We start from the raw sequence: 18,832 nt of genomic DNA on the forward strand, positions 1-18,832 counted from the left end.
TAGTTTTCACAACATCACCGTTTTCTACAGTGGATATGAATTCAGCTTCGTCGGGTGTCAGACTATTTTTACCATTCGTGAAATAGGACCACTCTTTAGTTGTCATTTGACAAAGCTCACGTACGTCTGGCTCCGCCATGGTAATTTGTGGTATGTTCTGTTCCTGGTTAGTATCGCATACCATAGGTTGTTCAACCTAAATTAGTGAGTTATCTCTTGTGTTACGATTGCTCGGTGCTGGTACAATCACGAAGAAAATTACTAAAAAAGTAGGTATTCAGGAGAATGTGTTTTATCAGATACGCATAAGATATTCGAATAATTTGCATTCTTTAACCCCAGACAGCAGCCGCGACTACACGTGAGTTATAATTCACAGGGTCATTAGTTCAAGTCATTCAAAATACCAACCTTTTCAACTACACAACTACGATAAGACGCGCCAAACTTGATGAATGCACGCCTATTCTATCCACACGAACCCTGGGCATTTTATGATTGCAAGCCAACGTACCATGACCATACAATACCTCACCAAATTCACAATGCATAGTGGGCGTTACATTTATGTTGAAAAAGCTATCTGTAAATGATTGACTGACAATAATATTTACCAAAAAAGCTTTTTCTAGTAAACAGAATAAAATAGTCTCCCATATCGAGATAGAATTATCATAAACACAGTTTTAATTTTATTAAAAATATTTGCAAAAGAGTTGTAACATTGTCAAGCAGTATTGCCGAACATTTGCTCGTAATATACACCTGTGAAAGATACTACCAAACCTTTCCACATAAATTGAATCGTTAATTTTATAAAACTCAATTAAACAATCATTACTGAGATCATTTAGGTAACAGTAGATAATAATGTCATGATACACGTAATCAATGGGCTTTGAATCAGTTGAAATACAATGTCGGGCAAGTTAATCTTAAACCCTATTCAACTAACTTAAGAACCTTAATTTTGGGGTTGTCCTCAATTTTAGTAAATCTTTAACATTAGATAAAACAATTCTTTAGTGGTTTTTATGTCATGGTGTTCCACGACAGTGAATCACGTACACACGTATTCGGAACAGCGGCTACGCATTATTTGCGATTCAAGGATCCGGGGCTTTATTTCTATATTGCCTGTATTCTAGTTATGTCTGTTCAAGGGCGCCACCACATGCTTGCCGTGGACGCGGGTAGTTTTGCATCGAATTATGCCAAGTTTTACATAGTTTAGTGAAAAATACATACTACAACTAATAGAATACATAGAAAGATATCGTATATATATAAAGTGTATAGTGTATGCTGTTTGCGGAAATAAAATATACATTCATTTGAACGTTGAGATTAAACAAAATTGAAATACTTATACTTGTGGCATTCATAGATTATTCGCCCTAATATATAAAATGGCCACAGATTCACGTCGAATAGGTAATAACAGAATAGGTAGAGATAATTTAATAAAGAATTATAGTTCTGAAGGTATCAAGTATCAGAAGAATTATTATTATGTTTCAACACCACATACACATTACCTTGGACATTAATATTAAACTCAAAATTGATTGTATTTTCGAATTTAGCGATTTTGAGAAGGTGACATTGAAATATCAAATACTAGTACACAAGAGTGTTATAGTCTACATGTGACACAACATAATTGATGGCTCGAATATTATTCTTGATATCTGAAGATTTTATTACAAAATGCAATAACATACATGCAAACTGTACATTAGCTAATTATCCAGTTCTTGGATCGAAATATGCACATTGTTTATGTGGGGTGTGATAAACAGATGTTGAAAAAGTTGCATCCTGTAAGATTGATTAAATTGGGAATTTATATTCCCATAATATTGCATTCGCATCAATGTTCCAACAGGGGAGTTACTGGGGAGTTTCAGAGGATGTGAAAAATGTTGTTGACCGCAAATAACCAATTTCTGTCTTGTGTATACTTTTTTTCATTTTAGCATGACATTTGACACTATATATTCGTCACAATGTATACTGGCACGTGGATTATAGCCGTAACGTTCACTCGATAGCGGTAAAATCACCTGAATATATATTGCGCTGATTAATTTACAAATATTAGAGTTGTTATTATCTCATTGGCACACAATTATATTGAGTATAATGTTTAGCTCAAATCTTATTGAATTAGTCATATAGATCAGATGTTCTAAAATATGTACATACATGTAATTAACCAGTTTCATTGAAGTCTGACATTCAAATTATTATATACTGTATATCGATATTCAATTGGTCAGTAAATTACATAAGACACTTTATTTTGCACTAAACATGCTTCTTTTATATCTCATAATTGTACAAAATATATAACAGCCTTTACGGTGTTTTGTATACATGAAATTGCTTTTCTAATCAAACTTCATTAACTAGTAAAGTGTAAAATACCGGTTGATACATTTCAAACACATTTCGACATTGACCATGACACCCAATATCAGTGTTTCAGAGCCATGTCGTATCTGTAGAGTGTTTTATATGGTTTTCCAGAGGATGAGCTGAAGTATGAAACTCCTTCAAAGTATTCTCGTTCACGATACCTTTCATTAGCATATAGCGAGCACGTAGTACCTTTATTAACTGTAAAAAAAAATACGTGGTTTGTGTAAGTATAAATAGCATTTATGGTTACCAATGAACCAAGTAAACCGAAACTTTAAAACTGACATCCAATAAATGCATCATATGATAAAATTGACTATACATAAAGTCCGTACACTATATTTGACTAAAAATACGGCCAATTTCACGATATAATCCATATTCGTGCTAATTAAATAAAAAAAAGTGAATTAAATATTAATGAGTGTTCTTACAATGTAAAAGTAAATGTTTCTTTTCTATAGTGAATGTTGTATACACGTTTCGTCAAAACAAATATAAGCCTCAGCTCACCTCCCCATAGAGCAACTCTTTCTTCATCTGCTCTTCTGTTGTGTTATCATTTGGAATAGTTAACTGTAGATTATAAACATGCAGAGAATTATACATGCAGAAATGAACAACTTTTACATTAACGTGATATCCATATTTACTAGCTACTTTTAATATTTCTATGCTCTTACCTCAACGTTTTCATCTGTGCTCGAGCTAGGCTTGTAGCTACAAAAACACTTTTTGACAATAGAAATCAAACACGAAACTGATGGGATAATGTTATATGGAGCTGGCAATACGGGGGCGTCGACATAACTCAACCATATCTTCGTCCGCATAAATCTATACTCGACCTCAATATTTTCCTAAGGCAAATCCACAATATGCGAAAAATAATTAAAAAAAAAATAGATCGGCTTTTAAATTAGAAACAAAGGACGAGTTTTGTTGTTACATCCGTGGTGATTGATCGCAAACGAAAAGAAATAGTGAAAGTTCCACATGTGTGACTCCCCCCACAAATGTTTAATCACCGACTTAATTACAAACTGCGAATGTGCAATGTACAAAGAAATAAATACACACATATGATACCGCATGGTGGCCAGTACGCTTCTAACCTGGTAGTGGTACAATAAGCGATGGTGAAATGGGGAGCAGGGAGCAGTCTATATATATATATATATATATATATATATATATATATATATATATATACATATACATAATTGGTTGGTGGAAGGAAAACCTAATTGGTTACATAGCATTATGATTACATAGGAAAATACCTTACAAGGAAACTATTGTTTTGGTATGCTGATTCGGAAAAGCGGGTTTGTATATTATGGAGACACGTAAACAAATATATAGAAACAGATCCAGTGGGTGAATAATGAATCAACAACTGGAATGAGAAAAGAACCACGAAACATCGCGGGTTGGCCAACACACATTTGGTACGGACAATGAGGGAATCGAATGCCCTGCCCTGTGTCAAAATAAGTCACATTAAACGATTACAAACGATTACCGATAATCAACAACAGACAACAATTACAAGCCTGTGCTCTCTATAAGGTAGTTATGGTTCATGGCAATCAAAGTCTTATTCTTATTCTAGTGCAACTATCCCGAGTGTCCTGGGACACAGTATGTTTGTTTGGGTGAATGACGTCAGGATAGATGACGGCGCGTCGACATGACAACGAAAGTTGGCCGTCCTTAACTGAGGCGTTAAGAACATCGCGGAGATTCGAGTCAAACAAAGACAAAAATGCCGATACAATTCACCAGGCAAACCGTGAATACCACAGACGTACCCTATGATAACAATTTAAAAGCACAGGTCAACCCATCAAAAGATATCATCAAAAGAGGTCATCACACATGTCTTTAAGCGATTAATCAAGTTGGGGGAAGTCCTTTTCGTAGACGAGCTAGACAGTCAGTTGACCCAGGGTCAGGGAAGAAAAGAAATTTCTTTTGTAAGAGTTCGCATTTCACCCAGTGCCTCGTAGTAGTATTTGGTCGTTGTAACTGGGTCACGACCTTTTTATCAACCTCTGTTTTTCGATATCAGAGAAGAAAAAAAGTCAGGAGCGCATTAGTTTTATTGAGAATTCTATGCCGCGATCTACTGGTAACCCCCCTTGATTTATTTTGCAATAAAGTTTGAAATGAAGCTTTTTTTTGTTTAATTGTATCTTGAGTACATCAGTTGATTGGTTTGTCTTCGCAAAGATTTTGTTTAATGCGCTTATGGTTATTTCTTATATTCGCACTGTAGTGTGTAGTTAGTTCTTTTATTTAAAGTTTAACAATATCCCACCACATTTGCCAGGAGTAAAAGCGACTTTTTCTTTGAGCCATAACAGCCAGAAATCATTAAAAATATATATTAGTATTTACCTCTAATGATGACTAGATCTTAAATAAAATCATTTAGCATGTTCTTAAGTATTTAAAAAAAATCAAGCCGATCCACCCCAACGGTGGGAGCATAAACATTTACCGAGTAAACTGGCGACCCGTCTATCTCCAAATGTATGTGTAGCAAACGTCTGGAGACAACATCAGCAACAATGGAAAAAGAAAATAGAAGATCTCCATACAATTTTCCACTGGGCTTCATCGGCTTGAACAGTGTAAGTTTCCTGACGGAATAAAAGTCGCTAGAGTGATTTAATTTAGAGCTGGCATCGCTTCAATGAATCTCGACACACGAACATTGCATGTGACTGCAGACAAACTCATCATTAATGTGAAAAGTAATAAACCATTAATATATGGAACAGACATTTAGTAAACATGTAGTGCATTTAAAGATCATAAATCTATTTTCTATTTGTGACTTTTTTAGCTGGTGGTCGAAATTCACGCTTTGTCTTTAAAAGCAGGGATATTAATTTTATAACAAGTTTAATTATTTTAGAAGCAACCCCTTGGATGCGCACTTTTTCGTTGCTTGGTATAGGGTGGGCTTAGCGCACTTAATTGGGCGAGCGCGCAAACATCTTTAGAACGGGACAAAAAAGGTAGCCACATGGATAATTTTTCTTCAATTAAATGATCTAACTAAGAAAGGATTAAAAGCATCACGAGAAAGCAGTTTTGCTCACACGCTTGAAACAGTGAATGTAATAGCATATGTAGACAGAGTATACAATCAGAGCAGTCAATCGACTCTGCATCATCCATGTCATCAGACATATCTACAGGAAATAAAGTCTTTATTGTATCGAAAGGCTCACTCGACACTCCTATTAAAATTAGATAGTAAAGGGGTGGGTTTGTACCACCTCCTCACCATTTTCAATATGATCATTTATTGCCTTAACTTCCGTTGAAATTGATCAGTTTTCCAGTACTAGGAGCATGAGTATTGTTTAATTTCGTCATTATCGTTTCCTTTGTTCTTGTAATTGTCATTTCAATTGCTGGTACGTACGTAGTCCTTGTCGACATTGTCATTCAAAGCATTGTCGTGTGCCTCAACTTCAACCTTGTTATTTGAACCCGTGACATGCGCCTCAGAATTATCGACACTATTATTATTTCAGGTGATGGCACGTGATTCATTGTCAATATTCAAATCGTTTAAACCAATGACAGCCATTCTGTTTAAAGATCGTTCATGTTAACATTGTTATATTTTCGGTCGTGTTATCAATTGCATTTATGTCATAAAGTTTATCATTTCTAGTTTGAGCAAGAACATGTTGATCCGTATGTAGAGACTTGGGGTTCGGGTGGGTATCGCTATTTCGAATGGCACGAACACGAACAGGGTCAGTGTCGCATAATATGCTTTCTTTCTCGCTGTTCATATGCGACATTAACAACATCGTCAAGTTTATCGTCGTCGTCAATATAAACTTGACGGCGACAATTAAACGTTCTTGTTTCCGTGTCAATCCTACAAACTGGCTGACACGTCTATTCGCTGCGGAGGCCACCATCTTAGAGAGGCCCCACAACGATTACAACAAAAGAGAAAAGCAAATTATACAGAGAAAGCAAAATGAATGAACCTATATATGCAAGTATTCTAAAAAAAGACAGTATGAAATGGTAGTGACTTACTAACTGTTTGAACGTGTTTTGAGGAGCTCTAGCAAAGTGTGGAAGACATGCGCAGATAAATAAATAAATACATTATGTCTGTAAATAAATATTGTATCATCGTCTTGTCTATATGATTTTGCAAAAAGCAAGTCACGAATTGTTATACATTACATTTAATTATGTAAATTACACCATCTAACTGTAACTGCTTAAAATTTGTTACACTTTTTTATGTGCAAGCGGTGCCCATCATATTTATTTCTCATATGGCAGTATCGATATCAGTACTCATTAGTCATTATCATTAGTGTTCAAGGTAACAAGCAACTAAATCACTTCGGTACATACTGAATTATTTGGTTGGCTGGGTCACGTTGGTTTCTATGCCTCTATACTATCTAGATTGTCAAGACATGTAATACAATTAACCTTTAATTATACTTACCTTCATTCTTGCATAAGTATCAGACATCATGGCGATGCAGATATTAACCAATACTAGCATACACATAGTACCAAACGATGCATATAGTATGAACCCCATTGCTTTGTACATAGGTCCTGCATCGACTATAGCCCCAGTAACGTTAAAAAGCAGATCGTCAGCTTTCAAATTGTCCGTCGGGTCGCCACCAAAAATCGTGGTAACCAGGGCAACAAACGACGTAGCGAATCTATATTTATGTAAAACAGATAGTAACAGTGTAAAATAGTCAATGATGTTATGTTAGTTCGTGCGTGTAAGTAAAGTACAGGTTTGTGGGCTATCAGAGACTGAATCATTGTTCAATCAATTCAAACACGGTATAAATGCAGGTTGTTGGAACTTTGAGTGAAAAAGCAAATGTGCCTAAGGGTAAAAATACAATACCTTGGTCACTGTTTGTATTTCCAATAGGAAATTTACATTAATTCAGTTCTGAAAACATAATTTAGTTTCCTTCATGTAGCTTGTTTACACGATTCCCCGTGTATTTGTGAACAAAAAGTAGGCCTGGTATATTTTTGTTTATTAATTTGCTCATTTTTAAATAATGTCACAATAGCAGTGTGTAATAATTAACTATAGAAATATATAACATATATAATGCAAACACTAAACGTAGTATTCAAAATTCCAGACAGTCGTTTGTGAATAAACAATCTATGAACATAATGTGAAAGTTGCATATGATATAAAAATAAATTGTGGGACTTATTTAAATTTGAACATTCCAGATTGAAGCAAGCACAGGTTCTTTACTCAGGATGACTATACATGAAATGTTTATTATGCAAATCGAAAACTGTCATCATTAGTTTCAACTAAGTTGCACTTAAACTATTTTTGTATGACCTTGGAAGTCATGTAAAACATTCATATGGAAATATTGTTGCGACTTTTCATATAAACCACAAGTACCCACGAGACTGTATTAATATGTTAAACTATCTGAGATCTGTCATATTGAAAAAGAGTTTCTCTTCAAGTACAAATTACAATACTCACTCGTTGAAAACATTAGAAGTATCAATATCGTCATATAGGTAGTAGAATCCAAGGGCAAACGCCACGACAGTGTATACAAATATGATGAAAAACTTGATGACGTCACCAGTCATTGCACTAAATATTAGTAGCATGGGACCGAGATACAGAGAAAGATAGAAATTCTCCATGGATCGAAGACAAGCAAGAGTGAGAGTGAATGAAGGACACGTGATCCAGAATAAGTACAACTCATTGTTGATCGGAACATATTTTAAAAGACTAGCAAGACGGAAGGAGATGTCAGTGAGAAACGAGAACAGGATCAATAAATCCATGTAGTTCCAGAAAGACGTGAAGTAACATTTTAATCCGCTTATCCACATTTCTTGAATCTCGCTCCAGATGAGAGCAATAATGTAGATTAGGAGAAAAGTTATAAAATACGCATATGACGATTTATAATAAAACGTGCCATCAAGCTCTATGTTAAACAAGACGACCAGAAAAAGAAATTTATAGTAAGCCACCATTTGCATAAGGAATTTGGCTTTAGGGTTATCCAGAATTTTCGCCACTGGAGAGCAAGGTGCTATGATATATATAACGGCCAGTAGTGGCATTAGTAACACGTATACAATCAAACAGTATATGCAGTACAAAAACCGCCACCAAAAGCTATTCCTGCAATGCCATCCTGGTTGTCCTTTGTGCCAAGCCTTTCTCAATACGTTCTGACATTTGTAGTGTGCTATTAACTGAGAAAAAACATTACTTGTAATACATTAGTTCAATACAAATACAGTTAACAAAACATAGACAAGTAAACGCAACACAATCGGTAAAAACAAATACAAATTTTATACAATACAATTTTACGTAAAATCACTTTCTTACAAATATGTTCTAAAATACTATTACAATCTCATTAAAATAAATTGTATTATACATGTATTTTTTATTGAATAAATGTTTTTATATTTGCTATTATTTAACACATTTTACATACATTTATTTTGAATACTTTTAGCTAAGCTTTTTTTTGGTCTTGATGCTCTATAGGACTGTGAATTGGGAAAAACTGAAACTCTTTTCTTGTATTGTACATCAGAGCATTTTGTTCAATGAAACAATGAAATCCTCTAATGCACCATTATTTTTGTGGGTACAATACAATCACAGCACATGCTTATGAATTTTCATTTAATGAATTTTTTTGTGTGTCCTGCAAACACAATATTTGTAGTTGATGATCAATCATAATCCGATTTGATGTACATTATAAAGTATCAAACAGCGATGGTTTACCTATGATTTGATTAATACAACACTAATTTACGATAATTATGATTTTGTTGGGGTCTATTCTACATCAATAAGTTATAGGGAAAGAAATGAGAAACCTTTTAACTTTTAAAATCATTGGGAGATGTATTTCCCATTACCACAGATTGCGCACTTGTGGTAGCTTCATTCGGATTACTTTACCCGTCATGCACTACAGGATTGTGCACGATAATGTCATAATACATTTTTAACATGGAGAAACAAATGTAATTTTACCAAATTTGTTGGCCCAAGTAAGCCAAGAATCTGTAGTGTACATGTTACTAGTAACACTATTTGGTATGTTTTAATATGCATTCGTAGGTTTATAACAAATGAACACAAAGACAATGTGGCTGTATACCTAATGATTTGTAACAACTAATTAATTAATAAGCTCACTGTTCATCATTTAAGTTTGGGGTGTACATAACCATTTACAATTATAAATATATCTTGATCATGCATCGGAAACTTACGATTTCTTTCATATTTAACTTTTGGGATTTTAAAATAGTATTGCCATAATGAGATCAAATGTGAACAACAGCTAGGAATTTCTTCAATGATAGCAGTAATCACATAGACAAGCTCCAAATTGTTATGCAGGTAACATTTTGTCCTATGTGAAATTCTTGTTAAATGTTATTGTTAAAAGCAAGTCTTGCTATATATTCTGTAGCCTTTGATCACTAAAATCCAAAATTGGTATCGTATAAATATTTATAGTGAAGCCCAGACAGTAACTGTAGAAAATTCATGAATTTATATTTTAGTTATAGCAGTTGAGTTGATAAGTAAACTATGCTAGCTACAAATGAAAAATAAACATAACATTATATTTGTTCATAGTCTACATAATGTTAACATGCACATCTACATCAATATAAAAACATCGATAAGTTGTCGATAACTCCCCCTCGATGTACATATTTATCTGAATGGATGAATGAATGAGATGATTGGCTTAGTTTAAGTAATACTTGACATTCAGTTAAATAGATGTAAACATTCTAAAACAAACAAATATAACCAATAATGTAGAAATAAAATCATAGATCAGTAGAAAAAGATCCTGCTATATTAGTTATAACATTTAAGATTTCTTATGCAATTGTTCGTACTCTTGAATAAACATCACAGCATAAAATGTTTATAAAACTTTTTATTTTAGTAAAAGTTAAATGGTATGATTACGAATTCTACTGTTGACTTGAAAATCTTCAATAAAGTATAAAATATGCAAAACAAAATACAACAAAAAATGGGAATTTGCGCTACTTGAAAATCTCAACCAAACAACTAGATACAAATCGAATGAAGAATATCAACGTCTTTGTTGTATTACTTGCTGTCAATTTGTCTAAAAAGAGTGAAACTCAAAATGTAATTTAAAAAGACATATCAGTGGTTACTATGGTGAGCTTTATTTTCTATCAGGAAATACACCTAATTATCATGACAATAAACATAAGATTAAGAGCTTATTTTACAAAGAATTTATATCCATTCAACCGATACGAAGAATCCTCGGCCAGAGGGACTCAGAGATAAGTGAACAAAGAAAACGTATTTAACTACTAATAATTTAACCTGAAATAATGGAATTGAGTTCATGGGTGATTGATCACTGAATATTTTATGAGCAAACCTAAACATTCAAACCAATTGATCAAGTTATGATCAAGCTAACTGAGTGTCAAGTATATAGATGCCATAAACGAATAGTTCTCAAATCAGTATTCATTAAATCTATAACTTCTATAACAGACTGTTTCTTCAATACTACGGAACTAGTACTATTTAGTTTGTTATTTTGTCATTCAAATTATTGTTTTTCATCTTTTCTGTTCTAATTTTGGCGAATAGTTTGGCAAGTTTTAATTTGTAACGTTAAAGCAAACTGTACAATTCTAGCATCAATAATGCATCAATAATGCATCAAAGATGCATCAATCTTGTTTTACCACGAATTGTAAATTTGCTCATTCTAAAATAATAATTGTTGACCTTACGCGTCCTTGGGGATTGACCACCATAAACCCGGTGAGAAACGTTTTTTAGTACACATAATTGTATTCACCACCTCAAAATTGCTCTCGGTGATATAAACTTCGTGATATGAATATTCACCAGTTAAGCCCCAAGGACACATATCTGCTGAGTGTGTTGTTCCTCCATAGTTTATGGCAGACACCCGCATAATATATAATGTTATTTTAAGCAAACGCTGTTGAAGGTAGAAAATGGTATTTACGATTTGACATAATTGGTGGAAATTAATAAATCGTTAAAATGGCCAACAAGCTAGGGTGTTTGTATCGTTTCATGCAAAGTACATGTTGCAGTTAATTTTAAATCGTCCGTATGTGTGTTTGTTGTATTCGGGTCGTATTGAATTGAAAGTTGCCATACATATTATTACGAACACTAGGCTTGATTAGATTTTGATAAAAATACTGATTAGGTGATTTGTATAAAAATCAAATTTAGCATGTTCATTTTGTTATTTTTGCACATATTTGCACATATAAAATTGTGTATATGATTGATGTTTATGCAGATGCTGCCCACAATACCGCCCTTTGGTCATTTTGATTCCAATAAAAAAACAGACACCAGTAATCCATCATGAGCTAGCTATTGTTATTAGCAAGTCTGAACAAATTTAGAATGCGTGCAAGTAGCTAGACCCATAATAATGAATAGGAATGAATAACGTCAAAATAGAAACAGTTCTAACATAACGCATTGCATTTAGAATCGCACTACAACGAGTTTATGGTACGCACCTCCTTATTGTCGGTTGCTATAGCTTTAGTGACTACTTTTCCTTTCAGGAGATATTCACTTCTCATTTCTTTAACACCACTGCTTCCACGCATCAGAGTAGACACCTCTCTAGAACTCTCACAACACTCAAGCCAGTCGGTCGTATACTGTTGTACCTTATTTTTCAATTCAGTATATCTCGCCTTGGTGAAAACAAAACGAAATAAAAGATACATTATAGAACTGCGTCACACCAAAAGCTACGTTAGCTGTAATATTTAGTTGCTGTAGTAAAAACGTTTAAAATATATAATGATATAATATCCAATACCAGGGATGTCATTCGAATTTCTCTCGCGTTAGTTACTTCCTGTAAATCGTTCGCTAGATCCATTGAAGCCATGACTGGATCACGATTAGCGAGAGTCAGGTACGCAGGTGAAGTTAGGCCACAAAATAAGCTGTATCTTAAGTCGTCATCCAAAATATGTTCCTCTCCTGAAATAAAGCATATTCCGTGTAATCTAACACTATATAAGCGTGCATGGTACCGATGTCATGATCAATGTGTCATTGCACTAACCATTACAAGTCGATGGTTTGGGGATACGTTTCACACCACTATCTAACAACAATCGAACCATCTGAAAGTTGTTGCTCTCCGCAGCCAGCTGTATTGCCGTGACTGGTAGCATTTTCCGCATGACAGCGCAGTTAATGTCGAGTAATCCATTCTGTCCAAAATATGAAAAAGAAGAAAAATGCAACGATGATTTTTGATTGTAGGGTTTTTGTATGAGCAAATATATACCATGGATTATCAGGTCACTTCGACACAACAACGAGTATGGATAATATATAACACAGAACGGTTTCACTACATAGTAGGTGAATACAATGAATGGTCTGTCGCCGTGTAACACACACAAGTAGGTGGATATCAATTATGGATGACTAGTTGATTCAACTCCTACCTTCAATAACTCTTTCGTTTTTACAACATCGCCGATTTCTACCGTTAATAAGAATTCAGCTTCGTCGTGTGTCAGACCATTTTTACCGTCCGTGAAATAAGACCACTCTTTTGTTGTCATTTGACAAATATCACGTACGTCTGGCTCCGCCATGTTGAATTACGGTATCGGTAAGTCCTATTACCAGGTTGTTCAGTGCTTATTTCATTATTGATATCTGGGTGCTGGTATAATCACGTAGACGGCTAATTACTAAAACAGTAGGTGTTTAGGTGAACGCGTTTATCACATACACTCGACTATTATGTATTCGGATAACTAGCATTGTTTACCTCCAGACGGCAGCTGTGACCTTACGCGAGTTAGACATAATGCAATGAGGTCATTAGTTCAGGACATACATTATACCAACCCTTTGAATTACAAAACCGCGATAAGAAGCACGGATAGAATGCCCGCCTATTCTATCCACACGAGCCCTGAGAATTTGAGGAATACAAGCCAATTATATCAATACAATACCCCACATTCATGTTGGAAAAAAACAATCTGTGAAAGAGCGACTGTATTGTTTAGGCAATAATATATACCAACAATAATTTCGAACTGATTGAGTAATTTAATACAAACCTCGTATATTTTTAAACGTTTATTATCTGATACAAATTATTCGGTCACTTTTATGGTCATTTTACACCTTATTCGAGATTGAAGAATTCCTACATTGCCTGTATTCTAATTATGAGCATCGCTGTGGGCGGGGTATTTAGGTTTTGACTAACATAGTTAATAAATGCTATTTTTATTTGTGCACTTTTATATGAGACAAAACATTATCATCGAATATCTATATTTAGGTGCAGTTATTATGAGCCAAGTAAAGTGATTTATGTGAATATTTTGCTAGGCGCCTGTGAACTTTGACTTTGAATACACCTAACAAACGGAATATACTACACTCAATCGCAATCCAAGGCATGACATACACGCTGCCGCTGAACCTATGTAAGGTAAAATGAATTCCCTAGTTCCATGCTATTTAAATTCCGCTTCTGTATTTTATGACTGAACGAAACCACCCTATTTAAGAAACAATCCTTAATGTTATGAAAATTGTTTCTTTCTGTGGTCCAAATTTAAAAAACAACAACAACTGCTAGGCATTCTTTAAACGTAGATAATTGCCAACTTTCGGTAAAAGTATATGTCTAAAGAATATAACGAGTGTTAACAGCACCTTCAAAAATCAAAGTGACCTTAACTGCCAGTAACCGCATGGTGGCGCCCTTCAAAAAACGAAGTGTTATTTACGAAGCGCGGAATGTAAATTTAATCATTTGTGTATACTATAATAAAACGTAGTAATATTTCAAAATAACGTGTGTGTATTTTGAAAACGTCGTGACTGTGCGTTCAGTGATGTGTTTAATTGTGTTCAATAATATTTTGAAACGATGTGTGTGTTTCAAAATAGCGTGACCATAATTATTTTAAAATGCTCTGTGTTTTAAAAAGACATGAATTTAAAAATGACATGTCTACGATTTTAAAAATAATGTGTGAAATTTAAAAAGACGTGCATATTGGAAATGTATTACGCGTGTTACAATGGTGTGTGTATTCTGAAATCATGTGTGTTTTTATTAAATGATATTTGTTTTGAAATAGTGTGTGTATTTTAAAAAGATGTGAATGTTTAAAAATGATTGATGTTTTTACTCAAAAATAACTATGTTTGAAAATTATGTATGTGAGGTGGTTATCAGTGAATGAAAATTTCGTGTGTGTAAAAGAGAAAACGCGTGCATTAACCTATTCCTGCCTGTAGAGGGCGATATCATTGAATGTTTTTCCCCGTGTGCATTATCGCATTCACGCCTGTAGAATGCGCTTTCGGTGAATGTCTTTTTCGTGTACGAGGCGCGGAATGTGAATTTATTATTTTGTGTATACTAGAAGAAAACGTGCTAATAATTCAAAATTACGTACGTAATGGAGGCCGTGGCGTGTGTGTTTTAAAATGATGTGTGCATTTTAAAAAAAACGGCGTGACTGTGCGTTTTTTTGCACACACACACGAAAAAAAAAAAAATCAAAACAGCGCCCCCACAGGCGTAAATAAGTTAATGCACGCGTTTTTTTCTTTTTACACACACGAAATTTTCATTCGACCTCACACACGTCATTTTTAAAAACACACACGTCGTTTTTAACACACACGTCGTTTTTAACACACACGTCATTTTTAACACACGTCGTTTTTAACACACACGTCGTTTTTAACACACACGTCATTTTTAAAAACACACACGCCATTTTTAAACACACATGTCATTTTTAAACACACACGTCATTTTTAAACACACGCTATTTTTTAAAACACACGTCATTTTTAACACGCATGTCGTTTTTAAACACACGCCATTTTTAAAAACACACACGTCGTTTTTAAACACATACGTCATTTTTAAACACACACGTCATTTTTAAACACACGCCATTTTTAAAAACACACACGTCATTTTTTAAAACACACGTTTTTTAAAACACCCACGCCATTTAATATACACACATGATTTTTTAAAGCACATACCGTTAAAACGCACAGTCACGCCGTTTTTTTTTAAATGCACACATCATTTTAAAACACTCACGCCACGGCCTCCAATACGTACGTAATTTTGAATTATTAGTACGTTTTCTTCTAGTATACACAAAATAATAAATTTACATTCCGCGCCTCGTATTCGTGTAAAAAATCGCGTGCGATAACCTATTCGCTTCTGTGGGCGCTGTATTCAGTGGTGGCCATTTTCACGCTCTAACGAGACTGGAGAAATGTACTAATGTATGTGGAAATTCTATATCAATGTGAGTGTGTCCAACACAAACATTTTATTCCGATAATCAAGCTTCGCGCATACACTACTGCCACAGTCGTTTGTAATGAAAAATAGCACTCAACCAGCTAATGTATATTAACCGGCCCTTCCTAGTACGTTGACCCTTAAAGGGGCCGCAGTCGACATGACACATAGCATACTGTCAATGTTTACGGAACCGTCCGATTCGCACCCCACCGTTGGTCGTTCTCTTGACTCATTGTCTTTGTCCTTGCTCTGTATGTATGCATGGATATCTCAAGGAAAAAATCGATTACACTTGGTACATAGATGATCTGTGATAACACATGGATCTGACTAGTCAGAAATTGTAACTACCTAATTTGCATAGCGATAAGTCAATTTCGAATTATTCCAAAAATATCTAAAATATCAACCAACAGATTCCAATGAAACTTTATTGTTGGGTCCATGCATATTAATTACCTATTTTGCACAAATTAGTCAATTTCTCGATACCTCATTGAGCTTTCTTTAATTTCATATTCAACTCGTTATCTATGACCGTTGCACTTTTATTAAAGAATAAAATTTAAAAAAATAAGTATCCTTGCCAACAGAACAGCGCTACACAATGTTGCCCAGATTTAAGTGTTTTGAAGAGAATATCTATCAATGCAGATAAATGACAAGGACAATAATCACTACATTGGGCAAATCAGGGTGTTATTCGACAAATGTTTTTATGAAAACATAAAATGACATACCACATGTGCGTCTATATTGATTTTCTGTTTACCCTGTCATCAAACCACTACGTCAAAGTGAGTTGAGGCTAGAAAAGCATCTTTTGAAACAGCCATCATACCGCGATATCAAACAAAATCAATTTTAGTTGTCCAACATATTGTTGAATTGGTATTCGTGAACTTGATGAAAATTAGAGAATTTAATTTGCTGTATAATGGGAACGCCGTAGATCTATAGATCTAATATTAATTGATGGATGAAAAGTTGGTGAATACACTAATTAAAAGTGTTATTGTACTAGATCGTGAACATACATGGAAAGTGAGCCACACATAAACACAATACAAAGATGCAATTAGATGACTCATATATAGCAAATCCACAAATTACAAAAATAAATATTGGCGTATCAATGCAACTCTGTACACTATCACCTAAATATAACAATTTAGTTTGTTTTATATAAATCCTTCACAATATATTAAGTGTATATATAAGACGAATGTGCTGAGTGAATGGCTGTACCTTGTCAGCAGGATATATATAGACCACATGGTTGGCAATCAAATAGCATCATCAATAAACATGCACAACCATCGTTATCAAAAACCACCATGTACAATTGTATCATAGGCGATTATAGTAACAAAGAACATGCTGCGATTTATAGCGGTCAATGTCATATACACGACAGGTTTTGTTAACACACACACAAAAAATCATTCAAAGTAGCGCCCTCTGTAGGCGTAATGGATAATGCAAGCGTGTTTTTCTTTTTATACTTAAAATTTGTATTACGTGACAACGCCCTCACACACCCTTTTAAAACACACGCGTCATTTTTCAAAATACACATCATTTTTTGAAAATAAACATGTTTTAGTTTATTTTATAATAGTATACACAAAATAATAAATTTACATTCGGCGTCTTGTCATGTCCGAATCGCACGGTCCCGTGTCCTTGACCTATAGGCCTCTACACGACACCATGCGGGAGCGCATAGGCTAATTGTATATCTTAAGCAGTGAGATCTGATTGGGCGCGCCTCGCTCGAAACATGGCGCCCAATCGGCTTGGACGTATGCAATTATAAAATAAAATTCCACTTCCTGTTTTTGTCGCTATGAAGACATCCTTACCACACAAAACTGCGTCGATTGCCTGTACCTGATGAGGCTTGAGGGCACCAACACCAATAACTTTCGCAATTTTATCATCACAAATATCACGATTTTGTTTAGAATGAAACGCAAAAGAGGGATTTGTAACACGCAAACTGATTGTACAATGATTAGCCGCAACTGACTACTAGGGGCGCTGTTAGAATACGGATGGTCGATGGTGGTTAGGCCAAGGTCTGTTTAGAGGCTTGGCCGAATAAACTTAGACCTTGGCTAGCGAAGATGGCGTCTCGTACATTGCTTTTGGTTTTGTTGATATCATCCATGTTGGCCGCGATGCCATACAATCCTGGCAATATTTATAGGTTATAGCTGAGATGTATTGTACATGACGACTTGTCAACAAAGAAGTGGCTAGCCGGAAACTGGCAGTATTTTAGCACCCTTTTATTCACTGCCAACATTACCAATGCGCAACCCGATAGACGATATTTTTCTAAATAATATAAATTATTGTTTGTGTAATCTGACACATAAATCATTATTATTATTATTATTATCGAGTTTGCCATCTTGCTTTTTGTCGCTAAGACATAACACTATACTTGTGGAGACGTTTTAAGAGACGTAACAATACCACATTTACAATTATTTCTGTCAAAACGATCATTATTTGAACATATACATTCCCTGTTGCAAATGCATGTTGACTCGGCAAGATGTAGCAGACTTGGAAGTGAATTACTTGTATATCGTACTTTTATACCACATTCACAGTAATGAAGTGAAGCTGTAATTGCTATACATCACCAAACGTGTAAACATACATTTCCGAACATTCTTTAAAGTAGACAAGTGCGTCGTAATAAGCAAGTTCAATACAATAGACACACGTATATTGTGCGCGTGTTTTCACAATTACTTCGCTTGACTCTACCACACTCACAGAAGTTTACTCGTTTATAGCCCCTTAAGCTAAACTGGAGCAGGCAGGTGTCGGTATGTGTCATCGAACTATAGGAGTGTTGAAATGTGGTTTTAATAGTTATTACACGCTACTGAGAAACATGTTCGAACAAAAAAAATGCAGTG

The 18,832-nt window shown here is 34.6% G+C and overlaps 1 protein-coding gene across 3 annotated transcripts; it reads right to left on the reverse strand.

Annotated features, from left to right (window-relative positions):
* Window positions 1–1,678: 1,678 nt before the first annotated feature.
* On the reverse strand, window positions 1,679–13,381 carry LOC144363017 (short transient receptor potential channel 4-like). Of its 3 annotated transcripts, none has more exons than XM_078013931.2 (9): window positions 13,024–13,381; window positions 12,633–12,783; window positions 12,381–12,547; window positions 12,070–12,252; window positions 7,973–8,709; window positions 6,929–7,157; window positions 3,108–3,284; window positions 2,938–3,000; window positions 1,679–2,622 (listed from the first exon to the last, which is right to left on the reverse strand). In XM_078013931.2, exons 1-9 carry the CDS (start codon window positions 13,174–13,176, stop codon window positions 2,488–2,490), a joined length of 1,995 nt encoding a protein of 664 aa, XP_077870057.2. In that variant the 5' UTR covers window positions 13,177–13,381; the 3' UTR covers window positions 1,679–2,487. The 3 variants fall into 3 exon arrangements, 2 of the variants coding, with proteins under 2 accessions (XP_077870057.2, XP_085352988.1); XR_014928961.1 differs by having other exon boundaries at window positions 2,483–2,622; window positions 2,859–3,000; XM_085496862.1 differs by lacking the exons at window positions 1,679–2,622; window positions 2,938–3,000 and adding an exon at window positions 6,502–6,529 and having other exon boundaries at window positions 3,141–3,284.
* Between the last annotated feature and the right edge of the window lie 5,451 nt (window positions 13,382–18,832).

The sequence above is a fragment of the Saccoglossus kowalevskii genome, chromosome 3 (assembly GCF_978046115.1).
Source record: "Saccoglossus kowalevskii chromosome 3, keSacKowa6.1, whole genome shotgun sequence".
Classification (NCBI taxonomy): domain Eukaryota; kingdom Metazoa; phylum Hemichordata; class Enteropneusta; family Harrimaniidae; genus Saccoglossus; species Saccoglossus kowalevskii.